Genomic DNA, 23,863 nt, shown 5'->3' with positions numbered 1-23,863 from the left:
ATGGGTGTCAAAAAGATTATCCAACAGCAGATGTCACTATTGAACTTGAGGGCCAAGCATTTATGTTAACTGTAGGAGTGTTGGATCAGTTAGCATATGATGTCATTCTGGGAGAAGACTTACCAATCTTAGACAGTTTGGTTCATAATAACTCTGAAGCCTATTCCTGTGCTGTTGTCACTCGTTCAATGAAAAGGGGTTTAGAACCACTGCCTGATGTAGATGAAGACTTATTTGAAGGAGGGAGTAAACTCAGGAAAACAAAACGACAACGTAGGCAGGAGAAAAATAAAAACAGTGGTAGGGCAAACTTTCCAGAACCAACCTTACCAATGTCTCCACCTATTGATCTTCAGTGGGAGTTTCCCAATAATTTTAGAGAAAGACAGGAAAATGATTCATCTTTAAAACCTCTCTTTAAGAAAGCATGCAACGTGGATGATGGAAAAGAAAATGATGTAGGGCTTAAAAGTGTAACTGGAGAACCTTTTATAATAAAGGATAAACTTCTGTATCTAGCGGACATGGAGAAACCCAGACTTGTTGTACCAAAAGAGTACCGATCAGTAATCCTGCATTTGGGCCACACTGTACCATGGTCAGGACATTTAGGACAGGCAAAGACTTACAATCGTGTTGCTCAACGTTTTTACTGGCCAGGATTGTACAAAGATGTGGTTGACTACTGCAAAACATGTCATGAATGTCAGAAAGTGGCTCCTACCAAAATTTCAGACCGAGCCCCGTTGCAAACATTACCAATAATGGATGTACCTTATGAGAGAATAGCTATGGATATCATAGGTCCTTTACCTAAGAGCAGTAGTGGTCATAAATATGCGTTAGTCATTTGTGATTATGCCACAAGATATCCAGATGTTTATCCACTGCGTTCTCTGCAGGTCAAACACATTGTTCGATGCTTAGTAGACCTTTTTTCCAGAGTTGGCGTTCCAAAGGAGATCCTGACAGATCAGGGTACCAGTTTTATGTCACATTTGATAAAGTCTCTTTATGACCAACATGGGGTAAAAGGTATTCGAACTACTCCCTACCATCCAGAAATGGACGGTCTGGTGGAACGATTTAATGGTACATTAAAGCAAATGTTGAGAAAGTTTATTGATGATACTGGCAAAGGTTGGGATAAATGGTTGCCTTTTCTGTTGTTTGCATACAGAGAAGTACCACAGGCTTCAACTGGTTTCTCCCCTTTTGAGCTGCTCTATGGAAGGCAGGTTAGAGGCCCCCTGGATATGCTGAAAGAGAACTGGGTGGCTGGAGTGGCACCGGGGTCTACTGAAGTGGCTTCGACGATGAACATCATTTCCTACATATTGCAGATGAGAGACAAACTGGAAACATACAGAGAACAGGTTAGAGACCATATGCAGAAGGCGCAGCAAAAGCAAAAGGTATGGTATGACAAGCATGCCTGTGAGAGAGAACTAAAGACTGGTCAAAAAGTTTTGGTACTTTTGCCTACTGGACCAAGTAAGTTGCTGGCTAAGTGGCAAGGACCTTATACTGTGGCCAGAAAAACTGGCCCAGTGACATATGAGGTCATTTGTCCAGAGAAACACAAATCAAAGCAACTGCTACATGTAAACTTGTTAAAAGAGTATCATGAAAGAAACGCCCCAGAACCAGGTGTGAAGCAAATCCTGATGGTACAAGATGTTCGGCCTGAAGACAGTGGCATTCTAGAGGTTGGAGAAGCTGAGATGAGCCCATTCAGAGGCATGCCCAAATCTGAAGACCCTCCTGAACATCTGACTGAAGATCAGTGGCAACAGTTGAATGAGGTGAGGCAATCCTTTCCATCTTTGTTCTTAGACACACCGGGGCGAACAAATGTCCTAACACATAACATCATCTTGAAAGACACAAAACCTCTTCGTCTTAAGCCTTACAGGATACCAGAACGGATGGTGGAACCGTTGAGGAAGGAGGTTCAGATGATGCTGGAACTGGGAGTGATTGAGCCCTCAAGGAGTGAGTGGTCAAACCCCATTGTACTTGTTCCAAAGAAAGACTCCCCTCAACTACGATTTTGTTCAGACATGAGAAAGCTAAATAGTATTTCCTGTTTTGATTCTTATCCAATGCCACGGATTGATGAGCTACTGGAAAGACTAGGAAAGGCTAAATACATTACAACCTTAGATTTGTGTAAGGGTTACTGGCAAGTGCCCTTAGAGCCGTCCTGTAAAGAATACACAGCCTTCCAAATTCCAGGAATGGGCTTATTTCAGTACACTGTGTTGCCCTTTGGTCTTCATGGGGCACCTGCAACTTTTCAAAGGTTGATGGACATTATCCTTAATGGTTGTTCAAAGTTTGTCGCTGCCTACCTGGATGATGTGGTGATTTACAGTGAGTCTTGGGAGGAACACCTGCAGCATCTAAAGGTTGTGTTGGCAAAGATCCAGGAGGCTGGTTTGACTCTGAATGTGAGCAAGTGTGCCTGGGCACAAGAAGAGGTGAGGTATCTAGGATACATTGTTGGCCATGGACAAATAAAGCCACAAGTTGAAAAGGTAAAGGCTATACAAACAATTCCCAGACCTAAAACCAAAAAAGCAAGTGAGGTCGTTTCTGGGCTTGGTTGGCTGGTATCGGAAGTTTATTCCCCATTTCTCAACCTTGGCAGCCCCTCTTACAGATCTAACGAGAAAACACGCTTCTAAAGTGATGTGGAATGACGACTGTGAACATGCCTTCCAATGTTTAAAGAGACAGATTTCTGAAGCCCCTGTTTTGCAAAGCCCAGATTTTTCCAAACCATTTGTTGTACAGGTAGATGCCTCTAATGTTGGACTTGAAGCAGTGCTGGCTCAAGGAGGAGCTGGTGAAGAAAAACCTGTGCTTTTCTTAAGTAAGAAGCTGTTTGACAGGGAAAAAAACTATTCTACAGTAGAGAAAGAAGGACTGGCAATTAAGTGGGCAATTGATTCGTTGAAATATTATCTCCTTGGAAGAGAATTTATTCTTCAGACGGATCACCGATCCCTGGTGTGGATGCACTCCAAGCAACATCAGAATGCGAGGATACTGCACTGGTGCTTATCCCTCCAGCCATACCAGTTCACCGTCCAGCATTGTCCGGGTAAGAACAATCTTATTGCTGACTATCTTTCCCGTTTGCCGGAGATGTGTCGACCAGAAGGGGGGGGGGGGGTAGTGAGTAATGTTGGGAAGCATTTAAGTAACAAAGCGTTGCAGGTTACCTTTGTGGTGGCCATCTTGTTTTCCCAGTAAAGAGGAAGCCTGCCTCAATTGCAGCTCTTTTATAGGCCAGTGTGTATTAAGAAGGTGTGTCTTTAGAGTATTTAAAGGGAGCAGGAAATGGATTGGGGGCCATTTTGAAAACTTGCTGTCTGCATGTGTATGATGTTGGCAAGAGATAATAAAACAATTACTTTAATTAAGATAGAGTTAAGTCTGATGTTTCCTTCACCGCCCCTCACTGCGTAACACCAATGAAGGCTGGAGCGGTCCCACTGACCCTCCAGCAGACGACGAAGGCTGGAGCAGTCCCACGGACCCTCCAGCAGACGACGAAGGCTGGAGCGGTCCCTCGGACCCTCCAGCGAAGGCGGATGAAGGCTGGAGCAGTCCCTCGGACCCTCCAGCGAAGGCGGATGGCTGAAGCGAAGGCAGACGAAGCTGATGAAGGCTGGAGCGGCCCCACCGACCCTCCAGCAGACGACGAAGGCTGGGGCGGTCCCACGGACCCACCCCCCAGCGAAGGCGGATGAAGGCTGGAGCGGTCCCACGGACCTCCAGCGGAGACGGATGAAAACTGGAGCGGTCCCACGGACCCTCCAGCAGACGACAAAGGCTGGGGCGGTCCCCGGACCCCCCCAGCAAAGGCAATCCCGGACGAGCCACCATATGTTACACCCCGGCCTAGGCAACCGGAGTGCAACACGCAAAAAAGTAAAAATAAAGAAAAAAAAACACACAAAAAACCCCACTAAAGCTCACCACCAAAATCCCAAAACGAAAGTATCGACAAATCTATTTACAGCTATTTACAACAAACTATTTATTTACAACAAAACACCAAACTATTTACAACACGGGGGAGATCGCGACCATGACACACTGAAACACAGGGTTTAAATACATAGAGGGAGCAATCAGGAAAATGGACAACAGGAGGGAAACACAGCTGGGGCAAATTAGAACTGACGAGACAGGGAAACGTAAACTGAAAACACTAAGATAACACAGACTTTCAAAGTAAAACAGGAAACACATAACAGTCACGCCAAAAACAACACACTGACAACACCAAAACGTAACAGACACCACTGTACCTCTGCCATTTCAAAAAGAGCAGCTTGGGAACATTTTGGCTCCAAACACTTTGTGTTTAAGTTCTTTGTTTTCTTTGTGAAGCCGACAACATCTGGAGCTTTGTGACTCATAGAAACATCATTTTGTTCTTTAGATGACAGCAGATTGGGACTGAATAATCAATCACTATCAAACCAATAAAGACAAACATGCTGATTTTACAGGAACTTTGTTGGAGAAGCTGCAAAGACATGAAACTGGTGGAGATCCCAAACCAGTTGATAGTGCTAGTTATTCCAAATAAAGCTGTTTCCCTTTGAGATGAAATGACTTTGTGTCCTGATATATAATAAAGATGTTGTTGTTTTTGAGCCCCTGTATTAAAAGTAGTTTAAAGTCAGCTTGAGTTTGATGTCTTTATGTCAAAGCTGCTCATGATGTTGAGCTGCTGATGGAATAAAAACAATATAAAAGCATGTAGTCCAGACTTAAATGTAGCCTGTTGTTAGCTGAGGTCCACACACAGTGTTTGACAGTGTAAAGTGTGTGAAAGGGCTGCTGGTGGAGCTCACTAGGATGAGCAGGTGACCACGAGGTGGAGAGCAGCTGGCCTGGCTTTGACCCGGGCCACGCCCCCTTTCTCTCTGCTTTGCTGTCACTTATCTTCACTGCTCTGTCCAATAAAGCTGAAAAAGGCCCCGAATCAAAGAAATCTGCTGCAGCCTCTGAAATGTCTTCTGTTTCCTTCCCGACGGCTTTTTCACCGTCAGCCCATCAGACAGTCCAGCAGCATTTATGATGATGTCATGATGTTGAAGAGGCTGCTACGGTGGCCTCCCATGACCCCCAGCCTCATCACAGCTGAGATGCAGACATTTGAAAACATTCAGCAGACAACTGAATAACAGTCCAACACAACAGTCTGTGTGCAGACACACACTGACCTTTCATATAGTCAAAGGAGTCAATCAAACACAGCTGGTTGAGTCATTTCTCTGTGAGTCTAAAGTGAATCTAGTATTTGAAAGTCCACTTCCTGTATTTGTTGTTGAAGACTTCTTCAGCTTCTTCTCAAGGACATCAGCTGCTTGTTTGGCAGCAGAGGCAGTTAAGAAGCTTCCTGAAAAACACTGAACAGTGAGTTCACTGTGGCATATGACAGATTCAGCTTTCTGTGTGCAAATGTGTCTGTGTCGACCTTTCAAATGCTGTTGAATCCAAAACATCAGCGGCTCCTCGGCTGCTCACTTCATGCACTTCTGTCTGTGTGACAGTCCAATGACATCACAGCTGTTTCCTGCCCCAGTGTCTCAGGACTGGACACCTTTAAACATGTCGAGGATCAAACAGCGTCCAGCTAAACACACATGAAACTATCAAAGCTGACAATCATTCCAATAACATCTAATGGTTCATGTATGTAGACACAGGACTACAAGGAAATGGCTCTCAGCATCTGGCTGTGGGAACACATGAGTCCCTGTTTGTGTTCAGATTGTGTGCATGTTTTAGACGTGTGTCACATGTAGAAACACAACAATCCCACAATGACACACAGATGTGTTTGACACAGCTGTGCAGCTGTAAGTTGTTTCTAATGATTCATTGAAGCTCTTCTAACATTCTGGAGACGATCAGTACATGAATCTGTTCAACACGACAACAATTTGACTTCAGTGTGAACGTTTGCTATCTGGCTTGGTTAGCCTGTGGGACTCCGGAGGCAGCCGACAGGTATCGACAGGCCAAGCGGAATGCGGCTCGGGCAGTGGCTGAAGCAAAAACTCGGGTGTGGGAGGAGTTCGGAGAGGCCATGGAAAAAGACTTTCGGACTGCCTCGAAGAGATTCTGGCAAACCGTCAGGCGTCTCAGGAGGGGAAAGCGGTGCTCTACCTGCACTGTGTATAGTGCTGGTGGAGCGCTGTTGACGTCGACTGAGAAAATTGTCACGCGGTGGAAGGAATACTTCGAGGACCTCCTTAATCCCACTGACACGTCTTCCGAGGAGGAAGCAGAGTCTGGGGATGAGGGGAATGACCCGCCAATTTCCGGGGGCGAGGTCACTGAGGCAGTTAAACAACTCCTTGGTGGCAGAGCCCCTGGTGTTGACGAGGTCCGCCCCGAGTTCCTGAATGCTCTGGACGTTGTAGGGCTGTCCTGGTTGACACGCCTCTGCAATGTTGCGTGGAGATCAGGGGCAGTACCTGTGGACTGGCAGACCGGGGTGGTGGTCCCCATCTTTAAGAAGGGGGACCGGAGGGTGTGTTCCAACTACAGGGGGATCACACTCCTCAGCCTCCCTGGGAAAGTCTATGCCAGGGTGCTGGAAAGGAGAGTTCGTCCGCTAGTCGAACCTCGGATACAGGAGGAACAATGCGGTTTTCGTCCTGGTCGCGGAACACTGGACCAGCTCTTTATCCTCTCGAGGATACTTGAGGGTGCATGGGAGTTTGCCCAACCAGTCTACATGTGTTTTGTGGACTTGGAGAAGGCATTCGACCGTGTCCCTCGGGGTGTCCTGTGGGAGGTGCTGCGGGAGTATGGGGTGTCTGGCCCATTGCTACGGGCCATTCGATCCCTATACAACCGTTGCAGGAGCTTGGTTCGCATTGCCGGCAATAAGTCGGACTCGTTCCCGGTGGGTGATGGGCTCCGCCAGGGCTGCCCTTTGTCTCCGGTTCTGTTCATAATTTTTATGGACAGGATTTCTAGGCGCAGCCAAGTGGCGGAGGGCTTTCGCTTTGGTGGCCTCAGAATCTCATCTCTGATTTTTGCAGATGATGTGGTTCTGTTGGCTTCATCGGGTGAGGGCCTCCAGCTCGCACTGGAACGGTTCGCAGCCGAGTGTGAAGCAGCGGGAATGAGGATCAGCACCTCCAAATCTGAGGCCATGGTTCTCAGCCGGAAAAGGGTGGAGTGCCCTCTCCGGGTCGGGGATGAGTTCCTGCCCCAAGTGGAGGAGCTCAAGTATCTCGGGGTCTTGTTCGCGAGTGATGGGAGAAGGGAGCCGGAGATTGACAGACGGATTGGGGCTGCAGCTGCTGTAATGCGGACGCTGCACCAGTCCGTCGTGGTGAAGAGGGAGCTGAGTGTAAAAGCGAAGCTCTCAATTTACCGGTCGATCTACGTCCCTACCCTCACCTATGGCCACGAGCTGTGGGTAGTGACCGAAAGAACGAGATCGCGGATACAAGCGGCGGAAATGAGCTTCCTCCGAAGGGTGGCTGGCCTCTCCCTTAGAGATAGGGTGAGAAGTTCGGCCATCCGGGAGGGGCTCAGAGTAGAGCCGCTGCTGCTCCACATCGAAAGGAGTCAGCTGAGGTGGTTCGGGCATCTGACAAGGATGCCCCCTGGGCGCCTCCTGGGTGAGGTGTTCCAGGCATGTCCCACCGGGAGGAGGCCCCGGGGAAGACCCAGGACACGCTGGAGAGATTATATCTCTCGGCTGGCCTGGGAACGCCTTGGTATTCCCCCGGATAAGCTGGAGGAGGTGGCTGGGGAGAGGGAGGTCTGGGCCTCTTTGCTTAGGCTGCTGCCCCCGCGACCCGGCCCCGGATAAGCGGTTGAAAATGGATGGATGGATGTGAACGTTTGCCATTAAATAACCTTCTTCATCCACACTCAAAAAAATGAAATTGGGTGGTTGTTACGTTTACAAAATTCAAACTTGTAATGTGAACAAAATAATTTCATGTTTCTGTGGTTAACGTAATTAAATCATGTAGGATCTGCATGAAATCCAGCAACTTAATTTATTCTTGTTGAGATGACATGATACAATCTAGTAAGAGTGGTTAGTTGCCTGTATTCACCAAATTCACAAGATCAGACAAGAGTACAAACCACAGGAAAATCACTAGGGTTAGAAGAGACAGACAATCATACACACACTATTAGCTATTTATTGTGGTTTAACCTGTAAAGGACAAAAACGTACAGAAAATTCTATATAAAGCCTTGTAATCATAGTTTCCCCATTTTTTTAACTCTAGATTGACAGCTCGGTGGCACAGTGGTTAGCACTGTTGCTTCGCAGCAAGAAGGTCTTGGGTTCAAATCTGCAATCTGGTCAAGTTTGCAGTGGGTTCTTTCTGGGTACTCTGGTTTCCTGCCACAGTTAAAGTCATGCATAAATTAGGGTTAGGTTAATTGGTGTTTCTAAAATATCTGTGAACATGAGTGCAAATGGTTGTCTGTCTCTCTGTGATAGACTGGTGACCTGTCCAGTACTCTGACTCCCACCCTATCACATCTGGGATAGGCCCCAGTGTCACTGCAACCCTGGTAAAGATAAGAGGAGTGCAAGTTATTATAAATCCATTAACATTTTATGTTAACAAGACTCTAGACTTTGTTACACTTTGTTGAACACTCCAAAAATAAATAACTTTATAAATGAATGTAAAATAATCATGGAAAGGATTTCCACATTAATAAATGGCTTTCTATCACAATTAAGCATTTTTGTTGTACTAACGTAATTTGCATTGGTTGGATCAACTCAATTAAATTAAGTTGGACTCAACTGTAGTAAAACAGTTGATTCATCATTAATTAATCAAGTTAGTCCAACTCAACTACATTAAGTTGGATTAACAGAATTGCTTAATGCTAAAATAAAGCAATATAATTACGTGGAAATTCTTTCCATGATTTTTTTATGTTCATTCAAAGAGTTATTTTTTTGAGTGCAGCTGACAGCATCCTTCATCCTATGATGTGAACAGTTCCTCCTGTTGATGACAAACCTCTGACAGGATCTGCTTGAGGAGCTTTTTCATGTGCAGCTCTCTGAGCTCAGGGCTGAGCTGCTGTTTCATCTTTAAGAGCTACTGCCTCCTCGCCGGACTTGTTCTCCTCTTCTTCTCCTAATGACACCATTTCTGCTTCAGATCTTTCACTGGGCCTAAAACAGATGAAGAGTAGATCTGCTGCTGTTCACTGTTCGTGTCAATATGGAGAAATGTGAAAGACAAACACAGCACATACAGAGAAATGTAGACAGGATGTGCAGCCAGTGCAGTAAATGGTCTCAATATCAGCTCTTTAGAAAATGATCCTGATGAACATGAAACTAACATCCAATGAGAAACAGCTTCCTTGTTTCATGTCCAATAACAATAAATGAAGAGCTAATAAAGAGCTGTTCTATTGTAAAATGCTGAGATGATTATTAGACAGAACCCAGCGGCTCACCAAAAGCCTGCATTGAAAGTCTATATGAAAGTAATCTATGCTCATATATGGCAAAATCCTGTAACTGTCACTGTGTTTTTCATCTGTGCTCTTGTTGGTTGGACAAGTTTGTAAATGACAAAGAGCTCAGTGGACTTTGCATCCATCAGATCCTGTTAGATGTTTGTTTTTCCTTCACAGCTTTGTGATGAAGGCTGAAGAACAGAGATATGAACTATTGCCAACATGAATCCTGATGCATGACGTGGGCACAGACCCACCAAAGCAACACTCAGCTCACCTCATTCCAGGCGCTGGTCTGCTGGAGACCATGAGCCTTGTTAGTCACACATCAGCACCGTGGTAGGAAACAGCCTCCATCATTTCATTAGATCTGAATTTGGACTGTTTCCCTCTGGATGAACCAAGTCTGTCAAATCTATTGATCCAACACAAACAAACACATTGGCTCACAGTCAGATTGGCTTTGTATGGATGGTGTAACAGGGGGCTGGGAAAGGATGCTGAAAGCTGAATATAACACAGAACAATAACAGGACATATAATAATGTAGAAACATGATCTTCAACAGGCCCACTTCTGTTATTCATGATCACAAACACAAAGAACTTGTGCAGCCCTGATATCAGCCCTAATATATGAGTGTGTTTGCCCAAAGACTGAAACAGCATCAACATGACAGCTGTAAGAAATCTTCTCTCAGCCTTGTTTGGCAGAAGATCCCTGCAACAAAGATTGTAGCTGAAAGATGACGTGTGTAAAGTTTGCTCTGTGGGAGGGTCGAGGCTGTTTTTAGACCTTTGATAGTTTCCAATCCAGTTCTGACAGACAGGAATAAAAACAACATCATTAAGATCAGATCATGGAGCTGTTTGCTGCCTTGTTTCTATCTTCACATTACAAGACTTTACTACAATAAAGATGCTGACATGTGTCTGTAGCAACAACATCATTGAATCTAGAACAACTGGAGCCAAACCAGTGGCTCTGCTGGGATCACTGGTGAGCCAACACTTCCTTGTTGATGCAGATTTCAGGGCTTCCTTTTGCTCCTCCGTTATAACTGTTCTCTCTTCTCAACACATGATGACACAAAGGAATCAGCAGTGACAAAGATGATGCTGAAGAGAAGCACACACTTCACACATATAACAGAGCAGTGCAGTTACACACACCTCTGCTCGACATCAGGCCTCAAACAAAGACACAAAACACTAACTTGACTCTAAACAGAAGAAACGAGCAGCTGTTTCTGTTCTGTGCTTATTTATATTTGACACACATGCTTCTCTTTGTGCAAACACACATCGCACTATAAGGGTAACCTCGCACACAATGATTGGACAGCACAGTGATGATGCTGGGAGATCCTATACGCAGCAACACAGAAACACTGAGAACTTTAAACAATGATGGAAAGTGTTATAAATGACTTGTTGGCCTCTGATCTGTCACAAACAGCTGAAACGTGTCTCTCATGAGTCACATGAAGGTTTTTGACAGAAAGGACAAAAAGTAGCTGCAGTCAGTTTGTGTCATTTTTATATTTATTCATCTGGGAGAAAAATCTGAGGGACATTAAAATGTGTTTTCAACAGAGACAAGAACATGAATATAACAGAACAGGTAAATGAACATGTTTCAAGTAAACAGCTGGACTGATCAGGTCCAAACACAGAGTGATAAACTTGTCAAACAGCTGTCATATCTTTATATAGAAGCTCTTTATAAATGCTGCTCACTGCAGTCTGTTTACTAATAATGTCAAAGTGTTAGAAACACAGAAACATCAGAATGGTCTTTGTTCACAGAAACCTGTCTGGGATCCTTTGTTGTTCTTTTGATGCAGAGTTACATTATAAATATAAAGAGTTATTTCAGAGTCTCATCAGTTTTCCTGCATGTCTTTATTTAACACATCAGCAGGGCTGAAGCTCTCATGTTAAACACACACTGATCTATGGACACGTTCATGTGTTTCTAACAGAACCAGGCTGTTATCAGCCTGCACTAACATGATGTCACACACACTGAATGTAACAGTGACAGTTTACATCATCACACAATCAGCTGTGATTGTTTCACTGTCATCAAACGAGTCAACAGGAAGTAGAATCAATAGAAACCAATCATTTCCTGACAGCATGTCTGATGGAAATAAGTGCAGATTATGTATGAAGTCTAACTGCACACAGTAACTGTGTTACAATAAGGACTTAACAGCGCCCTCTGCTGGAGTGTTTCAGTACTGCGTTAACTAGAATACACCACCTCCTCCTCACACCACCTGCTACAGCTCTACTCTTCTATGACTACAGTCATCCACAGCACTGATGTGAGGTCACATGGTTCATATGTAAGGAGCACAGCTGACCTCAGGTCAGTTTAATGACTGTGAGCAGCAGCTGTGTTATTGTCACTGTGACAGGGAGACACTCTCAGACACAGCGCTCATGTCAGCTTGTTCTCATGCAGGAGGATCAGGAGCTCCATGTTTGTCTTTCTGTTTGAATCATGATGTGTTTGTGCCATCAGAGTCTGTCATGAGTACTCAGGGTTTCACAGCAGCTCTTCTGGATGCTGACGAGGACTCCAACCTCATGTTTCACCTCTCTGAGCTTCTGATGTCTGTGAACACTCGTGTTTCTTCTCTGGGCTCATCTGGACAAAAACACCTTTCTGTGTTTGGCTGCAGCCTCATTCTGACTGACAGGAAGTGTGTTATCCATGAGCTGCACTTCTGTGAGGAAGTTTCCTGCTGTGTTTCCTGTCTGTGGACAAACACGAGTGTTCCAGCTGAGGACTTGGTACCTTCCACCTGTCCATACAGGACATCACGCTGTCTGCAGCTCTGTAAATGCAGCTCCAGGTCCTTCCACGTGCTGCTCTGTATTTGTGCAGTTTGTAGTGTGTCCTGGGAAACGTAGCACACATGGTGTTCTTCTGCTGTTTCCTCCTTTCACTGAGTGTGAAACACTGACGCTGTGCTGTTGTTCACAGAGGGGAGCTGATTCTAGCTGCAGCTGGACTCTGTCATCTAACTGAATGTGTTGGTGCTGATCACGGGGCTCTGAGGGGGGAGCAGCAGGAGGACTCTGGATGCTGACGTCAGTGTATCTGTGGAAGCTCCCACAGCGTGTCTGTCATTCAATATTGTGCTGTATATTGTATCTATGCAAAGATGAACAGACTGTGTGTTCACTGGTCTCTGTGCTGCAGCTCTGATGTCATCATCACTCCCTCCTCCACCCTCAGCAGTCCCAGCATGCTGCTGTGGTGCACCCCACCCTCACTCTACACCTGAGCCACAGACCACACCCTCCACCTCAATATACACCACAGTTTTCTCTGCTGTGGAAATGAGATCAGGAGGAAATCATCATTATTATTATTTAATAAACGCTCACATTAATGTGGGCTTATTTGTTTCATATTAGAAACATTAGTTGAGTGTTTTTAGTATAAAATGGTCAAAGTCCCTCTTTTTGCTCCTCCCCTCACCTGTGGATGGACGCTGCTGTTACCGTGGTGACAGCTTGGATGTGTTTCAGTCCTGCCTGGTTATCACTGCAGGAATCTTTCACATTTATTACAGGTAATAACTCTGATTTTTCTGTGTATTATGAACCAAATGTATCCTGATACACACAGAGATGGATGAGCAGAGGTTTTTTTTGCAGTTTATGTAGTTACTATGGACTTAATGCATACATATTATTAAAATTAGGGCTATAACAGTTGTATTGATGTATAGCAACTTGAAATGCTCCCACAAATGGCTCCACAGCATGTAAAAATATAACAAAAGCTCTGGCGGACTTGGTTCTGTGGTCAATCTTAAAGGGTGAAGTTAAACTCTGTAATCTTCACTGTGTCACAGAGTTCAGTGAGTCCTGTTATTCACAGTATCAATCAGATCATCAGAGAACAGCTGATCAGCAATCAGTGGTGCCAACAGCGCCTCCTGTGGTGAGAGGATGCAATAATGCAATGTAGCATTTTTCCACTCAACACTTGCAGTCATGGAAACTGTCTGTTGGATCTGTGTGACGTTGCTTTCTTGGTTAGAGTTCCTCACAAACGTCCAGATGATTCTTCTAATGAGGCGTCGACCATGTTTGCAGCTCTTTGGAAGAAAACGTCGCCCTTTGCCATCCTTACTTTTCTTTGACTTCTTCAAATGCAGCTGAACTCCAGCTGGTATTTTCTTGGACTTTGCAGCTGTTTCTGGTCATCAGTTCATTCCTGCAAACCTCTGAAGCTGAACAACAATGATGCTGCATTGCTGGCTGATCCCAAAAGGTTGATTCTGTTCATCTGGACGTTTTCAGAAACGTTTGCTCACTGATCAGGTGACTTCTTCAGTCTCAGCTGACTGCAGCTTTACAAGCTTACAAACAGCACATTTGCACAATGACTGAAAGCAGCAGCACCTGATATATATGATACTAATATAATACATATACATATATAATCCATACTAATGATGAAGGAACTGAGCTCACAGTCCATTGTTCATTCAGTGAACTACTCAGTTTATTTTGGGCCTCAGAAATGCTCACTCTGTTTGTACATCACTGTCAGCAATAGACTCATTCTGCTGTGTGGACAGGAACACATGTGACATCACTTCCTGTTTGTTTGTGACTGAAGAGGAAGAAGTTTACAAGGAATCATTTAGAAGAGTTTCAAACATCAACTGATTGAATCCATGAATCTGAAAACGTGTTTGTGAGTGAAAGAGACAGACATGTACAGACTGAACTATCTGTTCAACAGTCAGAGTGTTTCTGTAACAGGAGACACTCTTTACACTCCACTCAGCACAGGGACACTGAGGCACCAGGAAACCAGACCATAAACCCAGGATAAAGAGTTTGAGTGAATGTGGTGTTGAAGGTGTGGAGGTGGATCAGAGTGTCAGAGGAGACTCTGTAGAAGGACAGAGTGCCAGCAGGACAGTCCACATACACTGCTGCTCTGTTAGAGACAGAGGAGGAGGAGGAGGAGGAGGAGATGGATGTTAGTCTGTAATTGTGACAGACATAACGAGGACCATCATCAGTGCACTCCAGACTCCAGGACTGATCATTGCGTCCAAACCAACAGTCAGCACTGCGTCCTTTCCTTCTGATGCTTCTGTAACTCACTGATATAAAAACGTCTCCTCTCCACTCGACCTCCCAGTAACAGCGACCAGTCAGACCATTTCTACACAGCAGCTGTTTCCAGTAATCAAATCTGTCTGGATGATCAGGATATGACTGAACCTCCTCCACATGTGTCACCATCCTGTTGTTGTCAGACAGTTGGAGCTTTGTGTGCACTGTGTTTGTGTCGATTGTGAGTTGACAGGAATCTGATGGAGAGAACAAACACAATCCAGCTGCAGTTATTGATCCATCATCTGTTCATTGATTGACACTTTGATGATGACTCCTGACATGATGAAGATGGTTGAATGTGTGCTGCTTTGTTTTCATGAATCCCATTAAAAACACACTTACACTTCCTCAGACCTGGTCTCAACCATCGGACTCCAGCAGGCTCCACCCTGAAAGGAGGAGGGGGGTCAGAGCAGCACAGTCAGCATGCACACATGGACATTACATGGCTCTCACACACACACTGTTACACACTGAGCTCAAAGCTCGGCTCCACTGTTTTATTCAAAGAAATCTACATTTATTTATCAGCACATTTAAAAACAGCTTGAGCCAAAGTGCTGCACAGAGTAGAGAGAAAATAGGAAACATACACAGTAATGACTATAAAGACTGGTCAGGATTGAAAGCTACAGAGTACAAATGTGTTTCCAACCGGCTTTTAAAAATGTCCAGTGTTGGTGACGACCTGATGTGAAGGGCGACTGTTCCAGAGTTTGGCTGCAGCCATCGATAAAGCTCACCTCTGTTTTTACGTCTAGTTCTGGTCAGAAGCTGCTTATCTGCAGACCTGAGGGCTCCACTTGGATTCTTTTGTTAAAGAGAGATAAGATGGAGCCAATCCATTCACAGATTTAAAGACAACCAGATCTGGAAGTGGATTCTACCACGTACTGGTAACCAGTGGAAGAAGCTGGTGATGGGTCGTCTAGCACAGACCCACCGCTGGAACCAGACAATTGATGAGGGAGAGAACTGTGACAGCGCCGTTCCTTCACTTGACCTCAGTCGCTCTCGTCTGCTCCCTCGTAACACTGCTCTTTATTGAGCTTACATGAATATGCACAAGTTCATTATGACGTCTTACACAGGTATGAACAAAGAGTACCAGTCTGTGCATAGTGTGTGTGTGTGTGTGTGTGTGTGTGTGTGTGTGTGTGTGTGTCTGTGTGTGTGTCTGTGTGTGTGTGTGTGTCTGTGTGTGTCTGTGTGTGTGTGAGAGAGTGTGTGTGTTCCAGATGTGGCCCGCAGGACGATAGTTTTTGGCCCCACCTTAATATGAAAATGTAATGTTAGTTTGATAATGTATGACACTTTACAGTGTTGTGGGCGGAGCTGAATTAACCCACCAATCAGGGTGGGATATGGATCTCAGGGGACACCAGCCGGGCTTGATGCAAGCAGGGAAACATTTCTCAATGAGTCAAAGTTCCAGCAGCGTTGCCCTGGAGTGTTTCTTTCTTTCCTGTGCCTGGCTGGCTTCCTCCTTTCTATTGGGCAAACGCCGACATTCGCCCCAGCGCGCTGCGTTCACAACACTTCAAAAAAAGTTGTTTTTTTAAGTTGCTGCCCAGCGGGACATTATACGTATATAGATTTATACACACGTCAGTGGGATTTAAAGTTATTTTTCCACAGAGAGAGATCTCATATTAACTCTCACAGTGATGCGTAGGCGGCGGGATAAAAGAAAAGTCATGAACTCAATGCAGCCCAATTTAGTCTGCAGTCACATAGCGACACCTGTTCATCGGCAACAACAGTCCCCGGTAACCCGGACTAATTATAGGGTCGCACCGTAATTTGTGGCTCCATGTTTTTATTTGCATCACTGCGTTTGCATTGCAGCAAACATGAACATTACATATATTTCAATATAATGTAAAAGCAGTCAAAACAACTAACATCAGAAACAGCTGATGTTATTTGTTATATGTCACGGTGTCATTTCCGCTTCTTTCTCCTGTAACAACAGCCCGGCGCCGTGAGCAGTCGCCTTTTTTGCGCTCGCTATCCCTGCACTTTCTACCATCTGCAAACGCCACGGTGTTCGTGTCGTCATGAAAGACATGAACATCGAGCGTAAAAACAAAGGAGACTGCTACCGGCTTTTTATCTGCCGATCGCCGTGCTACGGTTGCAAGAAAAAGAAGCAGAAATGACGTTCTCTACGCGTTGAGACGTTCCCCGTCCGTCGGCTAAACGCTTGATTGAAACTTCAATGCGACAGTGACACCAAGTAGAATTATAAATGTCACATAGCCCCAAACATGTCTTTTTCAAAGCCTGCGGTGAAGAGAAAGGTTGGTGATGAGCACCGACAATTTCAGGAAAAGTGGGAAATGCAATATTTCTTTGTTGAGCACAGGGGCACCCCGACCTGTCTTATTTGCACAGAGAAAGTTGCGCTGCACAAGGAATACAATTTGAAACGTCATTACACAACTAGACATGCTGAGCTGGATGCAAAATACCAGGGAGACGAGAGAGCGAACCGGGTTGCCAGTCTTAAAACAGATCTACTGAGGCAGCAAGATTTCTCCAAGAAAGCAACCAAAGAGAATAATGCAGCAGTCGGAGCCACGTGGTTAGTGAGATGATTGCTAAAGCAGGGAAGCCATTCACAGAAGGTGCATTTGTCTAAAAGTGCATATTGCAGGCTGCAAATATAGTCTGTCCGGGAAAGAAAGGTCAGTTTAGCAACATCAGCCTTTCTGCCAACACCGCAGCAGATCGCATTTCTGACCTGTCAAGTGACATTTATGACCAACTGTGTGAGAAAGCCAAATGTTTCAGTGTATACTCAGTCGCTCTTGATGAGACCACAGACATCACCGACACTGCCCAGCTCCCAATGTATGTCCGTGGTGTTGATGACAGTTTTGAAGTGATGGAGGAGCTGCTCACAGTAATTCCAATGCATGGCCAGACCACCGCTCAGCAGATATTTACAAGCTGTGTGATGCCATTGAGAATGTTGGTTTGCCATGGAAGAGGTTTGTTGGAATAACAACAGATGGAGCGCCATCAATGACAGGGAGGAAACATGGACTGGTGGCACAAAACAAACTGGAAGAGGAAGGCGTGGAGGAGGCCATTGCTCTGCACTGCATCATCCATCAGCAGGTCCTTTGCAGCAAATGCCTGAAGTTTGACAATGTGATGTCTATTGTTGTGAAATGCATCAACCAAATCAGATCCAGGGGCTTAAAGCACCGAAGGTTCTGTGCTTTTTTAGAGGAAATGGAGTCAGAATATGGGGATGTGCTCGACTTCACTGAGGTACGTTGGCTCAGCAGGGGAAATGTATTAAAGAGACTTTTTGAGTTGAGAGCAGAAGTGAAGCCTTCATGGAGAAGGATGGAGTTAGTGTTCCTGTGCTAACTGATCCCAAATGGCTCATGGACTCAGCTTTTCTTGTTGATATGACACATGAGCTTAATGTACTGAACAAGACGTTACAAGGCCAGGGGCAACTTGTCAGTGCTGCCTATGACAACGTGAGAGCATTCTCCACAAAACTGGCGCTCTGGAAAGCTCAGCTCTCTCAGACAAACCTTTGCCATTTCCCAGCATGCAAGGCACTCGTGGATGCAGGCACACCATTCAGTGCTGACGAGTATGTTGATGTCATTTTGAGGCTACAGGAGGAATTTGATCACAGATTTGCTGACTTCAAGACACACAGAGCCACCTTTCACATTTTTGCGGACCCCTTCTCCTTTGATGTGCAAGATGCCCCTTCTGTGCTTCAAATGGAGCTCATTGAGCTGCAGTGCAACTCTGAACTCAAAGCAAAGTTCAGGGAGGTGAGTGGAAAAGCAGACAAGCTTGGACAATTTTTGAGAGACTTGAGCCCTAGTTTCCCTCGGCTTTCCCGAATGTTCAAGCGGACCATGTGCCTTTTTGGTAGCACATACTTGTGCCAAAAGCTCTTCTCCACTTTGAACTTCAATAAGTCCAAGTACAGGTCCAGACTTACGGATGATCATCTTCAAGACATACTGAGGGTCGCAACTGCTTCCTCCCTCAGGCCAAATCTGGCTCGGCTATGCGAGAGGAAACGCTGCCAGGTCTCTAGCAGCAAGGAGTAGGCAAGAGAAGCCATGTTCAGAAGAACAGTTCATTTTCTACAGTGTTCCATTCATGTTCAGAAGAAGGTTATAGAACTGTTAATACAGACATTTCAATCTAAATACAGCAGATATAGAAGACTGAAAGAAACACACAAGTTCACTGACTAAAAATATCTTATTATTATTTTATTTATGTATTACAGATTGATTTATTTTCTTATTAATTCTTAATTTGTTTATTTATTTTTCATATTTTGTGTTAAAAAATAAAAATAAAGAGATTTGAGAAGATTGGAATTTTTTAACCATGCCTTTCTTGTAGAAAACCTAATGCGGCCCAGCCTCACCCAGACTCTGCCTGCAGCGGCCCCCAGCTAAATTGAGTTTGAGACCCCTGTCCTACACCATAAATCAGTAAGAGAGGGTACGACCTCTCTCATGGCCCCAAGTGGTGTGTGCATGCCAGAGCACTCTGGAAGGCACACAGAGTCTTTACAGACTACTAAGGATCGAACCTCTATCATCATCCAATCGATTATAAAACTAAGCATGTATGAGTAAATATTTTTAAGCATATCCCATATGGAAAAGACTAAAAACTTATATGATGAAAGTCATACTCACGAAAGTGGCCACTTTCTCATTACTTTCATATATTGTTTTAGTAAGTATCGAAAACATACAAGTTTCATTATATAATTTTTCAAGGGATCTTATATCTGTTTTCACTCTTGTATGCTTTTCATACAAGTTTCACACAAGACAGATACAAACTTTATAAGATTTATATATCTTTTCCATATGGGAAATGACAATCAACAATATAAAGCTTACAGCTGGTTTTAATAACAACATTTATTTGTTTCTCAAATGAGAAAGAGCTATTGAGAAACACTCCTAAATCTTGAGTTCTTAACTTTTCCAGTGGGCCAAATTCAACATTATCTGCTAATGCTAAATAGGCTGCCGTTATTAACTAATGCTAATTGGATGTGAATTAGCATTATGCACTAATGCTAACACTTACTTTTTAACAATGTGAGTAGCTAATGCTAACACTATTTCCCTTAACTTTATAACAATGTGAACGGCTAATGCTAACACTCTTTTCCCTAGCAATACAACATCTGAGCTGCTAATGCTGAGTAGGTCGCCATTAGCACCTACGTCTAATTAAAGGCAAATACGCATTAGAACCTAATGCTCATATCGTTTTCCTTTGCTTTATAACAATGTGAGCAGCTACTGCTAAATAGCATTAGCTAATAACAGCAGTCTAATTTAATGTAAGTTAGCCTCATTTGCATTATAACGATGTGAGGAGTTAATGCTAAGTATGCTGCCATTAGCAGCTAATTCTAATTAGGGGTGAATAATTATTACCAGCTAATGCTAATATCGTTTTCTCTTCCCTTTTAACAATGTGAGCAGCTAGTGCTGGGTAGGCTGGTGCTAGCAGCTAATACTAAAGCTAAAGCTAATTTGATGTGAATTAGCATTACATTAGTGAGGAGTTAATGCTAAGTAGACTTCCATTACAGGTAATGCTAATTTTAGGTATTTAGGAATTGGCAGCAAATGCTAATACCATATTTTCTTGCATTATAACAATGTGACCAGCTAATGCTAAGTAGGTTGCCGTTATTAGCTAATACTAATTTGAGGTGAATTAGCATTATCCGCTTATGCTAACAATGTTTTTTCTTACTTTTTAACAATATGAGTAGCTAATCTGAACATTTTTTTAAATTTAATTTTAACTTTTCCCCTGCGATGTGAAGAGGTAATGCTAAATAGCACGCCATTAGTGGCTAATTCTAATTTTAGATGAAAAAGCATTAAAAGCTAATGCTAATACCATATTTTCTTGATTTATATCAATATCAGTAGCTAATGCTAGGTATGTAGCCATCATTAGCTAATGCTAATTTAGGTGAATTAGCATCATCCGCTTATGCTAACAATGTGTTTTTTTACTTTTTAACAATACGCCATTAGTGGCCAATTCTAATGTTAGATGAGAAAGCATTAACAGCTAATGCTCATACTGTTTGCTTTGTAAGAATGCCAGCAGCTAATGATACAAAGTCTACCATTGTTAACTAATGTTAATTTGATGTGAATTAGCATTATCCGATAATGGTAACTCTTTTCCCCTGCATTACAACGACGTCAGGAGTTAATGCTAAGTAGGCTGCCATTAGGGGCTAACTCTAATTAGGGGTGAACAATTATTAGCAGCTAATGCTAATACCGTTTTCTCTTTCCTTATAACAACTTGAGCAGCTAATGCTAATTTGATGTGAATTAGCATTATATTAGTGAGCAGTTATTGCTAAGTAGGCTACCATTAGCAGCTAAAGCTAATTTGAGGTGAATAAGCATTAGTAGCTAACGCTAATACCCTTTTCTCTTGTGTTATAATGATGTGAAACGTTAATATTGTTCTCAAACAACAGAATGAGAATGAAATATTGATTCTAACAGGGCCCATAAACAGTATTAGCTTAGCAGCATTAGCTTATCAGAGTTTTCATCATGGTCACATAAATCCTTAGCAGAGCAAAGTGGCCTACTTAGCAATAGCTGCTCAAGTTGTAGAAAGCAAGGGAAAACAGTAATAGCATTAGCTGCTAAATGTGCACTTGAGAACAAATTTATTGTTAATTCAGCTGTGAATGTAGAGTTTGTCATTATTTAAGCTTCCATTTCCAAATGTTAGCTGCTCCTGTCTGCCTCTTTGTCACAAACACAGACTGAAATGATTCACAGCCTTGTTTCATCCTTCTGTCACTGTGGACATACAGCATGGGAAACATACACATGGCTGACACTTTATTAGGTACACTGGTATCTATCTCAGGTACACCTGTGACCTAAATGTTCCTGCAACCAGACTCCTTGGAGACCCCTACATAAATATCCATGAACTATCCAGCTAGACTAGTGTGTCTGTCCCTGAAAATATTCCTGCATGTGTGATTGTTCATGTCTCATCTGCAGGAAACAAACAGGAAGTGAGTGAAGGACACAGGAAATGTTTCCAGCTCTTCCTCCTCTATCAGACATTCTCTCCATACCTGAGAGTGTCCAGTCTCCAGCCTGGATCCTTCAGTCCAGCCGACAGCAGCTTAATTCCTGAGGGACCTGGATGATTGTAGCTCAGGTCCAGCTGTCTCAGATGGGAGGGGTTGGAGCTCAGAGCTGAGGCCAGAGAAGTACAGCCTTCCTCTGTGATCAGACAGCCTGACAGACTGCAGACACACAAAACAACAATCAATCTGTCAACAATCGTTTTCTCTTTGTCACAATAACATCTATCCATCCATACATCCATCCAATGTAACTTTATTTATAAGTGACAATACCCAACAGACAACAACAGTCATCTGAAGCTGTTTAACAGTGTAAGGTAACCGCCTTCACTGTGAGCAGCACTTGGTGATGGTGGGAAGAAGAACTCCCTTTGACACAAAGATCCTCCCAGTGAAAACAGGCTCCAGGAGGAGCATCTACCATGACTGGTTGCAGGGTGAGGGGAAAGAGAAGAACATGAACATCAAGAATGCAGCGAGTGGTAAAATAATAATGGATTGGATTTATATAGCGCTTTTCAAGGCACCCAAAGCGCTTTACAATGCCACTATTCAGTCACTCTCACATTCATACACTGGTGGAGGCAAGCTACAGTTGTAGCCACAGCTGCCCTGGGGCAGACTGACAGAAGCGAGGCTGCCATATCGCGCCATCGGCCCCTCTGGCCAACACCAGTAGGCAAGTAGGGTAAAGCCCAAGGACACAACGACCAGGACAGAGAGCCCAGGGATCGAACCGGTGACCTTCCGGTTACAGATGCGATTCCCAACCGCCTGAGCCACGGTCGCCCTAAATAAAGATTTGACCTCAGTGTGCTCAGTGTTCCTGTCTATTCCTAACATATTCCTAACACGATAGCTGCACTTTAGAGCTCTTAAAACTGGAACTGACACATAAAAATACTGAGAACACAGACTAGCAGCCACTGCATGGCCTCGAGTACGTATGTGGTGCGTTCAAAGAGCATCAGCATAGACATGGTGGGTTCAACAATATAGGACATAACAATTTCTATGGCGAAAATACTACCAATGAATGAGCCATAACATTTTAGCCATGTAAACATGTTATCAGTGGGCTTTCCAACAACTTGCATTGATCATTAAAGGATAAAATACGTGAGTCGAGGTCACTACGAGCCATGCGAGGGTCAAACATGGCAGAGAACCTTCCAGCAGCATCTTGGTTTATAATCCGCCTTTGGATCATCAGTTTAGGAGATGAAGGATCCAAGTAAAATAACAAGTTAAAAAATATGCAGCTATGGTCACTCACATGGACATCCTCCACACATACATCATGTATATTTAAACCCAGGGAGAAAACAAGATCCAGTGTGTGACCCTTTGTATGTGTGGGGCCAGAAACATGCTGCCTAAAGTTAAAAGACTCAGTGACAGTGATGAGCTCAGCAGCAGTGTTACAGGATGCTTCATCAATATGACGGCTCAAATCTCCCAACCTTCTCCAATGAAATGATGGATGTCAGAAGGTCATTAAATTCAGTTAGAAAGACCCCATCAGGTAGAATAAAATACAATGACTGGTTTTTAGAGAACTGACCATCATCTGTGACTCAAATGCAGAAAAGGAGTCCGAGGTCATCAGACTGCATGTGAATCTGTCCTGGTAAACAACAGCGAGTCCTCCACCACGTCCTAAAAGACGCGGAGTTCAGATGACGGAGCAGCCAGCCGGGCAGATTTCATTCAAGTGGACATAATCAATGTTCCCTCTAAGCTGCGCACGGGCGCAATCCGCTGACACGCTCTCTGCACACAGAGTATCTGCATTGCGCACAAAAAGATATCTAACAGGCTGTGAGGCTCCTGAACTCTCTGCCCCCCTCTCACGGACAATAACCATATCCAACTTCTTAATAGCAATGAACTGGTCTGCATTGGTGCATCATATCTTTATTCTCTTCCCCCTCCTGCCCCCCCCTCCTTCTTAAATAGATAACTATCATATCTGATATCATATCTCACAGTACAATAATATTGAATGGGTTGCATTGTTGTACTT

General features: G+C 44.0%; 1 protein-coding gene across 1 annotated transcript; it reads right to left on the bottom strand.

Annotated features, from left to right (window-relative positions):
- Positions 1–14,012: 14,012 nt before the first annotated feature.
- On the bottom strand, positions 14,013–23,136 carry LOC309697186 (stonustoxin subunit beta-like; the record flags this gene model as incomplete). Its single annotated transcript, XM_082518902.1, has 4 exons — positions 14,013–14,860; positions 15,009–15,055; positions 21,823–21,996; positions 23,114–23,136. The coding sequence occupies 4 exons, from the start codon at positions 23,134–23,136 to the stop codon at positions 14,322–14,324; spliced, it is 783 nt and encodes a 260-aa protein (XP_082375028.1). The 3' UTR covers positions 14,013–14,321.
- Positions 23,137–23,863: the final 727 nt, after the last annotated feature.

Source organism: Aulonocara stuartgranti (genome assembly GCF_965226115.1).
Source record: "Aulonocara stuartgranti genome assembly, chromosome: 3".
In the NCBI taxonomy this organism is placed as follows: Eukaryota; Metazoa; Chordata; class Actinopteri; order Cichliformes; family Cichlidae; genus Aulonocara; species Aulonocara stuartgranti.
Note: the sequence above shows the minus strand (reverse complement) of the source record. Positions and strands in the feature narration are given on the sequence as shown.